The sequence below is a fragment of the Coloeus monedula genome, assembly GCF_965178545.1.
Source record: "Coloeus monedula genome assembly, chromosome: 21".
Lineage (NCBI taxonomy): Eukaryota > Metazoa > Chordata > Aves > Passeriformes > Corvidae > Coloeus > Coloeus monedula.
Genome location: NC_138801.1, coordinates 5,805,957 through 5,820,213, shown reverse-complemented (window position 1 = coordinate 5,820,213; position 14,257 = coordinate 5,805,957). Strand labels below are relative to the sequence as shown.

The window sequence follows — 14,257 nt, the reverse complement described above, 5'->3', positions numbered from 1 at the left end:
TTTCAGAACTGTTTGCTCTAATTAACATTGTCCAGAGTTACATATTTGCCGTTGCCCCGGGTCTCTGTTGTGTTGCTTATATAATTCCAGTGGTAACTTAGTTTCCATAGTGCTCTGTCTTCATTGTTAAGAGTTTTCCCTCTGTAAGTTTGTGTAGCGCTGGCTGCAGCTGCCTTGAAATTTTTGTTTCATCTACTGACTCTGATTTAGCTGATTAATTATTTTGTATCTTTCAGGCAAGGACTTAATTGGTGTCCAGAATCTGCTAAAGAAGCACCAGGCTTTGCAGGCAGAAATTGCAGGCCATGAGCCTCGCATTAAAGCAGTCACACAGAAGGGGAATGCTATGGTGGAAGAAGGTATGTCTCGATATTTTTTAACTCTGACAGTCTTTTGTTCTCTGGCCCAGCACAGTTAAGAATTATTGCCTGTTTTTATCCTGACAATAGACAGGTACCTACTAGGAGGATGAACTCCTGGTCATCCTTTCACCTGAAAATAAAAATAGGTTCCTTGGTGGGAACCTGTCATAATTTTCATAGATCTCCATCTACTCTTGATGAACACTTATTTAGCAGTTTTCTACCTATTGTATTTAGTCTCTGTAATTACATCTGTTAAAGGGTTCTATCAGAGGTCCATAACCATGATGCAAGAGAAAATTCTCTACAAAGACAAATTGCTTTTAAATAAATAGGCATGTTTATTTCTGACTGGGTGTTTTTAACATGAAAAAACAAACAAACAAAATCCTGCAGGTCTGAAATAATATCTGTCTACTGCCAGAACTCTGGAAGGAGATGACCTTTCCTGTTTCATCATTGAGAAATGTTATGATATGTCTTGTTTTATTCCTAATGATTAAGATATGCTAGTACAACTTGATTGACAGGTTCAGTGTTTTCCAGTCTGAGGCAAAAGGACTAGCTGAGTTGTGTTTTTATTATTCTAGTCTGAATAGGCTTTAAATTGGTCTCATTTCTGTCACTTTGAAGAACTACAAGTAACCTTTTAATGTGTATTGGTTTTGTCTGCTGAAGTCCTTCAGTTCCCTGTGCTCCTGTTCCATAGGACACTTTGCAGCTGAAGATGTGAAAATCAAACTGAACGAGCTAAACCAGAAGTGGGACTCTCTGAAAGCCAAAGCATCTCAGCGTCGACAGGATCTGGAGGATTCCCTGCAGGCTCAGCAGTACTTTGCTGATGCTAATGAGGCTGAATCCTGGATGAGGGAAAAGGAGCCCATTGTAGGCAGTACAGACTATGGGAAAGATGAAGACTCTGCTGAGGTACTTGAGGTTCTTGTTTAAACCGGTTCTGCCTAAGTACAGTGAGGATTTATCCGGTGGTAAAAAAATGAGCTCTGATAATTTCAGGATTCTTATTGAAGAGGGCAGATTCTTGCATCAAGAAAGATTTTGGCTCTTAGTCAAAAGATGACAATTTTTCCTGTGTCTTAGTTGTTATTGCACATGAAATTCTGCTGCTTAGTATATTAAACCAACTATGAGGAAGCTTTACCTCTGTATTCACTCTTTTACAGGGTTTTGTTTTTTTAAGTATAATGAAAATAATATCAGCAAATTCCTCATGGGATGAGCATTTCAGTATGAGCCTGGTTTTCAGCAGTTCATTAGTCTGGAAGTAATTTTTTTTGTCTGGAGTTGTTTTATTGGTATCATTCTGCAGTCAAACACCACGTCCCGGGCAGTGCTGACTGACAGTTTATCAACGTGAAGTGCAGTTTAAAGGCACACTTTAAACTTACCCATATCACTCTGGAAATAGTTGTTTCTGGTCAGAACAAAAGAATGGAATGTTGCTGAGATAAGGCAGAGGCAAAGCACCAGGAGCATTAGGACCACTATCTAGCCTGTGAATAAATAGAAGTGATTATTCCCATGAGAGTCACAAGGCTGGCAGCTCTGAAAAACCCACATTCCCTGTGTATGGAGTCAAAGTATATATTTTAAGCAGAGGCGTATTTGTAAAATGTCAAGGTGTGCATGTTGTTGCTATCATCCACTTTCAGGCTCTTCTGAAGAAACATGAAGCTTTGATGTCTGATCTCTCCGCTTATGGCAGCAGCATCCAGGCATTAAGGGAACAGGCCCAGTCGTGCAGGGTAAGGAAAGATGCTAATCATGTACCTAAAATTCATGGATCAGCAAAAGGTGAAAACAAAGCTCAGTAACAGTTGTTGGTTTTGAGAGGTTATTCAAGACTGTGCCTGATTTTCTCAAAAAAAATTGGCAGTCTGTTTTTATAATCGTAAGACAGCTGCACTGTTTTGAAATAAAACAATTTAATGTGGTAGTTTTCAGGGTTTGAGTCCAGACAGCACCTAAACTGACTCTACAGTAGCTTTAACTATGGCTGAAGTCTATTCTAGGACAACTACATTGATTATAATAAACATGGAACAGCTCATTTTTTCTTGTGCTCTATTTTTTTAGCAACAAGTTGCTCCCACAGATGATGAAACTGGAAAAGAGCTCGTTCTGGCTCTCTATGATTACCAGGAGAAGAGTCCCCGGGAGGTGACCATGAAGAAGGGAGATATCCTCACCTTACTCAACAGCACCAACAAGGTGGGCTCCAGCCTCTTGCTTTGCTGCTTTGCTTGGCTCCCTCGGTGCTGTGCTTTGTTTGGTTTTGGCACATTTAGCCCATGTTCCCATTCAGCACTTCAGCTGAACCTCTTCATTTCCATCACTCCTCTACAGCTGCCAGCTTTTCCAAGACAGGGCACATGTCTGTGAGAACTTTAATTCCCTGATGTGGAGGAATTTTTGGCCAAATATAAGGGGAGGCATGGGAGTAAGATCTCTATCTTCAAGAGGCAGTTTGTTTGAAATTATCTCCATAACAAGAGCAAGCTGTTGAGAGCATCACTGCTTTCCTTGTGTTAATAGAAGTCTCTGATCTGCAGCATTCAGTTGCCCAGCATTCTTTATGCTTGATGATGGCCTCACAGTGGTTGCTTTGTGGTTTTCTTCCTTCCAGGACTGGTGGAAGGTGGAAGTCAATGACCGTCAGGGATTTGTACCAGCTGCCTATGTGAAAAAACTGGATCCTGCCCAGTCTGCATCTCGAGAGAACCTCCTGGAGGAGCAAGGCAGCATAGCACTGCGACAGGAGCAAATCGACAACCAGTAAGATCTAACTGATGAGATATGACACCGCCAGCATTAGCTGGCTTGGCCTTTGCTTCACAGATGCCACCTGCTTAGGTTAATGCTTCTTACACGAGGGAGTAATTAACTGGAGCAAAACAAAGGGCTCCTTTACCAGAGGCCCAGATTCAGTTATTTTATTCTTACTCTAGATTTTCTTGTTGCTTTTCCCATTTTTAACTGTTAAACTCATGACACTAGAGCTCAACTTACTGTCTGACTTGAGTATTTTATGTGTTCCTTTTGTTGTTGTACCTAACTACTTAAACTTGTTTGTGAGATATATATGTCCTAAGCAGCTCTTGTATATGTAGTTGTCACTTCTTAATGTGTGATCTATTTTGAAAAGCTTTCTTAAATTTGATTCCATAAAGTACAGTGCTCTCCCTATACAGGGCTGCCTCTGGAAGTGCCCTCCTTACAAGCTGGGGCTACTTTGCTTGCTAGATCATCACTTTTTTTTCTGAAATGTGGTGCCAGTATTTGTTACCGTTATAGGAGCTAAAACATGTCCCCCCTTCTTTTTTTTTTTCAATTTTTATCATCTGTTTTGAAAGTGCAACATATCGTTGGCAAACAGAAAACTGCAAGGCTACTTGGTAATGACCTTCTTAAAGCACATGGTGGCTGAAGATTAATTCAAGCAAGGGCTGTGGGTGATAGCTGTGAGTGCTGGCTCATCTTATCAAGCCACTTGGAAGCCAAAGCTGAAAGTTTTCTCCCATCTGTTTGTGCAGCTACATTGTCGTTCTCTGTGAGAATTTCCTCCCACTCAGTTGTGTTGAGTCATCAGTTATTACAGTGACATGCAATAATTACTAGCCTTAGCTCTAGAATTAAAAAACTAAAATAAAATCACACAAAAAGCCCCACCAACCCATAACAAAAACCCTTTTTACCGGCACGACAAAAAGGTGCTGGAAAATTGTAGCACATTGGTCAGGATTTTAATAAAATAATTCCCTCGATGGGTTTGCATGTGGCTTTTAGTAACTAGAACAGGGTGCCTTATTTTAGAGCCAAGGAGTGGGGACCACTTTCTAGTTTCCAATCCCATGGCACAATAATCAAGAAGTGAGGAGACCTTATAGAGAGAGCTCAACTGTACTGCTGAGGTTTCCTTACGTGAATTGTACTCCTGGTCTGATTTGCTTTGTTTGCTTCTGAACAACACCTAATTTTCTCCATTTAAATGTGAACTCTTACTCATCTCCTACCACAGACCAGCCATGGATGGAGCTGCTGCTTTCATTATTTTTGTTAATCTGACTAATTTTTCGCATGCATTTGCTGTGCTCCCTGTCTGTGCAGGACTCTCATAACTAAGGAGGTCGGCAGTGTATCTCTGCGTATGAAACAGGTCGAAGAACTGTGAGTAGGATTAGCCCTTTCCTAAATCATGCTGTCTCCACACTGTCACTGTTCATCCTCCCTTTGTTTCTTTCTTTGGGAAAGCTGCTCCAAAGAGACATGAAGGAGGCAATTTCTGCAATGAGGATTAGTTTAGATGAATGTGGTGGTCTGTGTTTCCAGCTGCTTATCTTGCTGGGCACCTCTGTGCTGCTAAATTGGTTCATGTTTATTCCATCACGCTGATTTTGCTTACCAAAGAGGCTTTAGGTCTATCTAGACTGTTTTCCTTAAAAAGCATCTCCTGCATTTTGAGGTGCAGATAGAAATATTAGTTTGTTTATATAAATATATACAAAATACATCTACCAAGTATTGCATCACATCTGAATGTCTTAAGAGTTTGGGAAGGGTGGGGCTATTATGGTTTATCACAGTAACATTTATGCTGGATAGTCAAAAAACATTATTTATATAGGGTGATTATTTCTTAATTTTAACATTAACTAGATTTTGAAACTTGTGTTCGTGTCTCCTGGAAAAGATACCAAGTTTGCATTATACAGGTGGAAGTTACTGGGAAATCCAAAGCCACAGTGTTTATTGGCTGTGCTTGTCTTTTCATAGCAAATGTGTTTCTTGAGAATTAAAAGTGAAACTTTTATGTAAATCTCTCAAGTGTTGCAAAGCAACTCTGAGGTAAGGTCTGCTTCTAAAGGAGTTTTGCCCCAGATCCTCTGTGAGCTTTACAAGTATTTAATAGCTGACATTGTTTGCTGAGGCAAACAGCTGCAGTTAGGGCTGGCTTCAAATCAGTGTTTTCCTGAAGTCATGGTAGAAAGTTTCTATTTAAGCCTAATATAGAAGATTCTTAGTTCCTTTCTGCCCAGCCTTAAGCGACGATAAACAGGAAGCCACAAAGTCTCAGCTTCCATGGAAGGAGAGCTGATTTATCAGTTTGGTATATAGACATTACAGCCCAGGTTACTGAGGATTATTTTAAGGAGCCTTTGTCATCTCTGAGCTGTTGGTTAGGAAAATGCTCCAGGATTGAACTCCTCAAGCTGGGGGGTTGTAACTGCTCAGTATGTGCCCTTGTGCTTCAGGGTGGGAAATGAAAACATCCCCATTTGAGGCCCCTGGAGGTACCTCAGCAGTGTCTGGTATTGTTTGATTTAACAACATCAGAAGGAATATAGCTTAATAATGAGAATCTATTGCTGCTGTTGATCACTGCAGTAGACCAATGTTCAAACTGATTCAGGACATGAAAAACCCTTCCAGATGCAGAAAAAAAGTCTCATCTTCTGGAAGACTTAAAATAAAGGAACATGAGTATTAAGAGTGTGGCTTTTCTGAAAGCAGGGTTTTAAAAAAACAGGCATTATTATGCATTGCTAGAGAGATTTGTAACTCAGTGACTGCAAAACTGCTCTTGGCTTTTTTCAGCAATAGCTTGGGAAAGGTCATGTAGGATCATCTGTGTCTAGTTGATTACAAGGTGGTTTTAAATAACTGGCTGGTCTTAAGAGGTTTATTTGCCCCTGTGCAGACCAATTTAAACATTTTTGAGGTTTCACTTTTTGTCTATTCTAATGTAAATGAGGAGTAATATCACTGATGATGAGAATTCCACAGATATAAAAAGTGCATGTGAAATGAGTTTCATGGGTTTTTCAGTTGAATATAGGTGTGTTATCATATAGATTACACCTTGCTTAAACATTCAGCAGATTTTGCACTGGAAAATGACTAGTGAGGATGTTTATGTTCTAAAGCTGGGAGGCCAGTGGATTTTAGTAATCTGATGACAGACTTGATGTACTCTAGGAAAATATCTCTTGGCAAGTAAGAGCCTATGGAGTCATTCCTGCCCTGCAGTGATACTGAGGTTTAAGAACCTACCCCAGCCTAGGCTGTGATTTGGGTTTGCATTTGCCCAGTGAGGTGTTGCATGTGGGAGTTCCCATTTTGGTGTGCAATCCATGTGGAGGAGAGGCATGGACAGTCTTCATTCCCAACTACACATGAGTAGCTCATCCTGTAGAAGAACAGGGCATAAGTTCAGAGTTTCTCCATTTTTGGGGACTCCAGTACTTGGGAAATTCCTGTGATTGGACTCAGTTCCATCTGACTGTTTCCTGCTTTCCTTTCCTGCTTGTCCCAGGTATCACTCTCTCCTGGAACTGGGAGAAAAACGTAAAGGCATGTTGGAAAAAAGCTGCAAGAAGTTCATGCTTTTCCGTGAAGCCAACGAGCTCCAGCAGTGGATCAATGAGAAGGAAGCAGCACTCACCAGTGAGGAAGTGGGTGCTGATCTGGAGCAGGTGGAGGTGCTGCAGAAGAAATTCGATGATTTTCAGAAGGTATGTTGTGATGCTGCATAATGTGTGTGTTAATTTTGGCCTTTCCCTTCAGGCTTTCTGATCGTGTGTCCATGACAATTCTTTATAGCTGAGTATGAAATATGGCTTTGATTGGACATAAAAGGTCCATAAAAGGTATATATGAATTTTTTCTTTCATTTTGTGAGGCTAGAGAGAATCCCACATTCAAGTGTCTTCAGTTTGATTACATTGCCCAGGTTGCTCCATGCTTCCCAGCTCCCAGAGCTAAAACCCTCTTTCAGCATTTTGCAGTATAGAATCTGCCAAACTTTGGAGGAATTTCAGTTTGTGTACAGCATAGCCTTCAATTAAGCTATTCCTGTTGAAAGGAAAGATGCATTTTGGTTTCCATCTGTAGAGTTATTTCCCTGAGATATAGGGGGGGGGGAAATCTGGCAGCTGGGATTCCCTGGTGTAGGCTCTCTGGGAACTCAGGGCCATTGTGTTCAATTCCTGCTGTTCACACACTGGGCACTCCTGGTGAGCTACCTTGTTCCACATGTTTTGCATGGGTGAATGTTAATGCTGGGATATTTCCCTGTTCTGTGTAGGATCTGAAAGCCAACGAGTCACGCCTGAAGGACATAAACAAGGTTGCAAAGGACCTGGAGTCAGAAGGGCTGATGGCAGATGAAGTACAAGCAGTACAGCAACAGGTGCTCTTTTTCTCTGCCTTAATCTAAGAAGCAAAAGATTTTCCTGCTTTCTTTTGTCTGTTGTCTTTGCCTGACATTGCAAGATTCAGGCTGTTCTCTAGTGTGGCCATCCCAAGAAGACCTTTAGAATTATATTTTTTAATAATGCTAGAGCAAATTGCAGCATCTAGAGCTTTTTCCTTTTTTTTAGGAATGGAAAGTCTTTACAATAATATCAAAAGTCATGGAGAATCCACACATTAACTTCATATAAATTTGAAATTTAGCCTTTATTTATGTGCAGGAAAATGGGTGAGGAATGCTAGGGAAAAAGAGAAATAAAATAGAGTGCAATTCAGAGCGGAGGGAATTTGTGGGTTTTCTGTTTTGGTTTGGATTTTTTAGGGGTTTTTTGCCAGCTTTTTACATACTTGTGCTGTAAATAATTTTATCCTGTGCCAACTAAGTATGAAGCATGTTGGGAAAAACATTCTTTCTGTTAGAAAATAACAAGTTGTTTGTCCTGTCTTCTTTGCAGGAAGTCTATGGGATGATGCCCAGGGTAAGTGTTAATTTCTGAGGTGGATGGAGTGGCAATTGTAACAGGTTTGGGATGTACAAAGCGAAGTTCAGCCATAACTGTAGTTCATTTCCATGATGGAACTCACTAATGACTTTGAATGGACATTCAAAGATTATCTTATCTTTGATTCCTTTGTTTCCTGAGTGTCTTGCCCCACATCACAGATCTAAGCAAGCAGCATAACTCAAATTGATACAAATACTTGCATGAAAAAATGTATTTACTCTGTTAAGGATTGAACATGGCGATATTTTTAAGATTTTTTTACTGTATTCTGATAGTTTTAGATTCTGTTTTGTATTTAAAGCTGTTTCTTCACATTTTCAAACAGGATGAAACTGATTCTAAGACAGCATCTCCTTGGAAGGTAGGTGTCATTGCTTAGTAGCACACAACAAGAAAATAAAACAAAAACTACAGCACATCATCTTTTTTAGACCATTTACTTTTCCTGTGCCATAGAAATTGTCAACAGCCTGATTTTTACCTCTCTGCTACAAAACTCTGTTTAGTTTTGAGTTTGTACTATGAGGGTGATTCCAGTTTCTGGCCAGTAGATATTGAATAATCCCTTGTTCACTTTGCATGAGTTCTTTGCTTTCTGCTTGCTACAACAAAATGTTTTTATTCCTCAAAGTCAAAACCATTTATGTCAATATTCCTTTAGTAAGGGATATGCTGTATTCCATTAGTCACCACCAGCTCATTTTCTACAATAGAAGAAGCCTTTCTCCATTCATTAGAGGCCTACAATGGAAGAGCTGTCACCTACTAAAGCACAATAATATCTTAAATATTTTTTAAGTTATCTAACATTGTGTTTTCCCTAGCATTTCATTCTCGTGTTTTATGTCTTGCACCTACTCTGTTAGACTTAAAGCTGCTTGTACATCTTTTAAGTTGTGTGAATGTGGGGAAACCAGGTTAGTACGCAATATTTTGGCAAAAAATGCAGCCATGTCACCAGGAACTGGTGACTTTTAAAGTATTTTTTTGCAGATTATAAACGTGTACATTGAATTCTAAGAGTCCCATAGTAACTTAGCAAACTATGACTAAGATTTTGGGGTTTTTTAAATTCATGTATTGAATGTTACCTTTAAATTTTCCTCTTCTTTGCCCTCATTAAGATTTGTTTGCTTCAGTTTACACTAATAAGACAGTGCTCACTTGTGAATTCTGACTATTCTTATTTTGCTCTATAATACCTTTATTATTACAGCCAATTATTCTCAATTGCTTTTGTAATTTACTTACATTGTCTTTCTTGGTGGTTTCTATTTGGTTTTTTTAAGGACTTTTCTTTCAGTCTGGTTTTGCTTTTGGTTAGAGTTGACTTCAATGCTATATTTTTTATTTCTGCCTTTTCACACAGTCTGCACGTTTGATGGTACACACTGTGGCAACCTTCAACTCAATCAAGGTAATTACACAATTTTCTCTGACCTGATTTAGAAGTTGTGAACATTTTTTGCCCTCCTTTTCCACAGTCTTTGTCTTTCATTAAGCTTTATCAATTCTTTTGAATCAATTTATTGAAAGAATGTATATATTAGTATATACAGCATTTTCTTCTCAAGTTACATCACTATCTCATTGTATACATAAAATCATTCGGTTTTACAGCTCAGGAGAAACCCTTAATATTTAACTAAGCTGTCGGAATTTGTGCATTCTTCTGGAATTAAGCAGAATTTAGTAACCTTCACCTGTAGTGAAAGACCAATCTTGACTTTTCATTTCCCTCATCCAGGAGCTGAATGAGCGCTGGAGATCTCTGCAGCAGCTGGCAGAAGAGAGGAGCCAGTTGTTGGGCAGTGCCCATGAGGTCCAGAGATTCCACAGGTGAGGGGTTTGTTTGGTCTTGACTCAAATGCTTTGTCTGTCAAGAATTCTAAAATATAGTGGGACCTGTTCTAAACAAATCATATTCAACCCCGAGCTTGTTCAGTGGAGAGGGTGGTCTTGGTTTTAATTCTCTTTTTGCCTTTCCTTCCTTCAAATCAGAGATGCTGATGAAACCAAAGAATGGATAGAGGAGAAGAATCAAGCATTAAATACAGACAACTATGGGCATGACCTGGCCAGTGTTCAGGCTCTGCAGCGCAAACATGAAGGCTTTGAGAGAGACTTGGCAGCTCTGGGAGACAAGGTGAGATTCTGAGGAAGAGAACCCAAAAGCTTTCTTTTTATCTACCAGAAATGATTGAACTATAGCAGTTCTTCTCTCTGTCTTCATTGTGTTTATTTCCCCTTCTCTAATCTAGGTGAATTCTCTTGGTGAAACTGCCCAGCGTCTGATCCAGTCACATCCAGAATCTGCTGAAGATCTCCAAGAAAAATGCACTGAGTTGAATCAGGCTTGGAATAGTCTGGGAAAACGTGCTGACCAGCGCAAAGAGAAGCTTGGAGATTCTCATGACCTGCAGCGTTTCCTCAGTGATTTCAGGTAGTGATGCTATTCCCCCTCTCAATTTGTTTGTTATTAGTGAAGTATATATGGCTTATTGTTCCACAGGAATATTTCTGTGAAGGGTTCAGAAAAGGACTGTTTTCCCTGTTTTGACTTATTTCAGTGGAGGGAGGGAAAAATTCCCTATTACTGTATGTCCACAGGGACCTCATGTCTTGGATCAATGGAATCCGGGGTCTGGTCTCCTCAGATGAACTCGCAAAGGATGTGACTGGAGCTGAGGCTTTATTGGAAAGGCACCAGGTATGTGAAAGATAAGTGTTATCATAAACATCAACAAATGTTTCTTTTTTCTGACACTTTCCAATCAGAGTTCCAAAACCAGATCAGTTCAGCTCTGGTTATTGAGCAGCACATCTCTGCCCCTTGCAGGAACACCGCACGGAAATAGATGCAAGGGCTGGCACTTTCCAGGCATTTGAACAGTTTGGACAACAACTTCTAGCCCATGGACACTATGCTAGCCCAGAGATCAAGGAGAAATTGGATATTCTGGACCAAGAACGGACAGACCTGGAGAAGGCCTGGGTCCAGCGCAGAATGATGCTGGACCAGTGCCTGGAACTACAGGTACTCTGCTGCAGTTCGAATAATAATTCCTCTTTTCATTAAAAAGTTTATTATTTTTTGGTGATAACAGTGCTCTTGGTCTGTCTTGCTCATGCTTTGGAGTTTTTTCTCCCCAGCTGTTTCATCGGGACTGTGAACAAGCTGAAAACTGGATGGCTGCCCGGGAGGCCTTCCTAAATACAGAGGATAAAGGAGACTCCTTAGACAGTGTGGAGGCACTCATCAAGAAACATGAAGATTTTGATAAAGCAATCAATGTCCAGGTGAGGAGTGTAGCTGAAGTAAGGGGAAAATAGTTTCCTTTTTCTCATATGAATTATTAGCAAAAGGAGTTCCTGCCATGTATGGCTTCTGAAGTCCAGTTCTGAATATTCAGCTATGTGGAATTTGCTGCAGAAGTTTAGAAGCAGTTTATGCAGATCAGGATGTATTTCATTGTCTACAGACAGTGTAGAAATAGTGGCAAGTATTTGTGTGAATTTACTGATTTGAAATTACTTTTTCCCTTTATTTGTGGCAGAAAAGGGTGTGTTTCCAGTTTCTTGTAGCAGAAAGCTGCCTAGATTTATTGGGAGATCGTACTGCTGAAGTTTTAAGCCAAAAAGATCCTTTTTTCCTAAATGCCACAGGTGAAAGGTGTTCTAAGTTGAACTCTACAGTCGTAGGGAACAGAGACTTCCTTCACAGAGTCACAGTAATGTAAATTTAAAGAAGATAAAAAGGCTTGTTCTGTTCCAGACACTGCTCATCATTTGACTTTAGGGAACCACAGTTCTAATTCATGGTTTCTGGTTTGAATAGGAAGAGAAAATTGCTGTCCTGCAGTCCTTTGCTGACCAGCTGATTGCTGCAGATCATTACGCCAAGGGAGTCATCGCCAACAGACGCAACGAGGTCCTGGACAGGTCAGTGCTGCCCTGGGAGGAGAATGCAGATGACTGGAAATCCTCTTTAGGGACGTTCTGTAGCTGTTGAAGGTGATGCCTCATGTGGCTCTAGTGTTCTTCATTGTATGTGTCAAATTACTGCAGGTGGCTTCGTCTGAAAGCCCAAATGATTGAGAAGAGATCAAAGCTGGGAGAGTCTCAGACCCTCCAGCAGTTCAGTCGTGATGTGGATGAAATAGAAGCCTGGATCAGTGAAAAGCTCCAGACTGCAAGTGATGAGTCATATAAGGATCCCACAAATATCCAGGTGAATGTGGTTCTTGGCTTAAAAATCAGAATATCATTGTTAACTTTGCAAGGCCTCCTCTGCTTTGAAAATCCATGCTCAGGAATTCTTGTTCAGAGATGACAGAATAGTGCATCATGTTGGACATGTTCTCCTTTTAACAAGGAGAAAATGGAAGTTACATTATGCATGAAAGGAGACCCAAAATAAGACTTGGTTAGTAATTATTCATGCATATGATTAATTATTCATGCATATGATTAATAAGATATACGGTATCTGCAGCAGAAAGTTTCCTAAAGAAACCCAAGTGGCTGTTCTGTCTCTCTCCCAGCATCTAGACAAAAACATAAGGAAACTGAATTCTTGAGTCTCAACTCTTTTACATTATAGAATGTGAAACCTCATTTATTTTTCAGTATTAAGGAAGAAAGTTACCTCTTATGTTTTAATTCTGGTTTATGAAGTAGTATGAATGCACTGAACTACTTCTCTCAATCTGTTTTATAGCTTTCCAAACTGCTGGTAAGTAGTTTGGACTAGCCCTGGTATGTGAATTTATTTTCTCTGTATAAGCTTCTGTGTGAGCCCAAGCTCTGGTTGCTGCTCCATCCATCAGTTCATGCAATCTCTTTGTTTTCTGTTAGTTCTTGACCTCCATCCAGGTGCAGCTGTTGATCCTTGTCCTATGGGTGTGGCTTTTTTGTTAACGCCTATTCAGCATCATTTATTTATGTATTCGTTTTGCAGGTGTTCTGCATGATCTGTTTAATCTATGCTGCATTAGTGATGTAGTTTGGGCTTTTTTAGGAGTTAGCCTATAGGAAAATGGGGTTCTATCCTCCTTTTTCAGAAGAAAAGGCTGTTTGGTCATCACTTGTGATGATTTAACACAGGACATAATGCCAAATCCATGAGCTTCTGTTTGTAGAATCAAATGCTGAAGATGGAGGATTCAATAAATGATAGATCTTGATTGGCTTAGTTCTTGCAATAGCATAGAAGGGAATAATACAGAAAGAACAATCCAGAAAAAGAGATGTACCAGATGGAAAGCTGACAGCACTTGAAAGAATCCAAGAAGTGCAGTAAAATGAGAATGTGTGGAAGGAGAAGACAGAACAAAGAAAGAGGAAGCTAACAAGAGTAAGAAATGAAATAATCATTTGTCACTAAAGAGTATGGTACATTAAATTACTATTTTTTTAGCTGAAAAAAAAGTAGAATTTTATATAAAACTGTAAAGGCTTGTCTGCAATTTGTTGTCATGGTAATTGTATGGAGATACGCAACTGGCAACTTTTAAATTGAATTTTCCAAGTTGGTGGATCTAGCTTTGAAGGACATGCTTTTATAATCTCAGAATTTGGGTTTACAGTTCCCAAAATGAAGCAGTTCATGCAGAATTTCTCATACCAGCGCCATAGTATTTTTCCTTTTTTATTTTTAATCTAACATTTCCTTTCATTCCATTCTCTAGGACACTCTCTACCCATGTCCAATGTCACTAGCATTTCCAGTTTATACTTGCAAATTCTGTCTTGTCACTTTTGTGCTATTGTCATATTCCTGGTGGGTGGATGGATCGTGGATACATGAGAGCTGCACACTCCTTCCTACACTGAGGCTCCTGTTGTTCTCATGGTGCTCTCAGCTTGGCAGAGAAAAATTCTTATCAAATAATTCAGTTATGTTTTTATAGAAGTTTTTGGCTGTTAATTCACTATTTTTATATATATATAATGGGGCTGTGTATGGCTAATATCACAACTGTGCAGAAAGCAGATAAGCTGGAGCAGTGATTTCTGTTAATTACCTATGGATTAGGAAGGGAAGTAGGAATTTGTGCAGTTACTGTAGGAGTAGAAAGGATGATCTACTCTACTCAGGGTATGGGTAATTGCTGCTTT

At 39.7% G+C, this 14,257-nt stretch overlaps 1 protein-coding gene across 3 annotated transcripts in view; it reads left to right on the top strand.

The window, feature by feature from the left end:
- Positions 1-14,257, top strand: part of SPTAN1 (spectrin alpha, non-erythrocytic 1) — a 46,234-nt gene that overhangs the window by 18,617 nt on the left and 13,360 nt on the right. For all 3 annotated transcript variants that reach the window (XM_082295461.1, XM_082295459.1, XM_082295460.1), the window contains 18 exons: positions 237-359; positions 1,072-1,289; positions 2,033-2,125; positions 2,457-2,591; positions 3,007-3,155; positions 6,694-6,892; positions 7,465-7,569; positions 8,087-8,110; positions 8,463-8,498; positions 9,507-9,554; positions 9,885-9,976; positions 10,139-10,283; positions 10,399-10,580; positions 10,748-10,847; positions 10,977-11,174; positions 11,291-11,437; positions 11,976-12,079; positions 12,206-12,368. In XM_082295461.1, the coding sequence (XP_082151587.1) occupies positions 237-359; positions 1,072-1,289; positions 2,033-2,125; positions 2,457-2,591; positions 3,007-3,155; positions 6,694-6,892; positions 7,465-7,569; positions 8,087-8,110; positions 8,463-8,498; positions 9,507-9,554; positions 9,885-9,976; positions 10,139-10,283; positions 10,399-10,580; positions 10,748-10,847; positions 10,977-11,174; positions 11,291-11,437; positions 11,976-12,079; positions 12,206-12,368 (2,261 nt within the window). The remainder of the gene's footprint in view (positions 1-236; positions 360-1,071; positions 1,290-2,032; positions 2,126-2,456; positions 2,592-3,006; positions 3,156-6,693; positions 6,893-7,464; positions 7,570-8,086; positions 8,111-8,462; positions 8,499-9,506; positions 9,555-9,884; positions 9,977-10,138; positions 10,284-10,398; positions 10,581-10,747; positions 10,848-10,976; positions 11,175-11,290; positions 11,438-11,975; positions 12,080-12,205; positions 12,369-14,257) is intronic.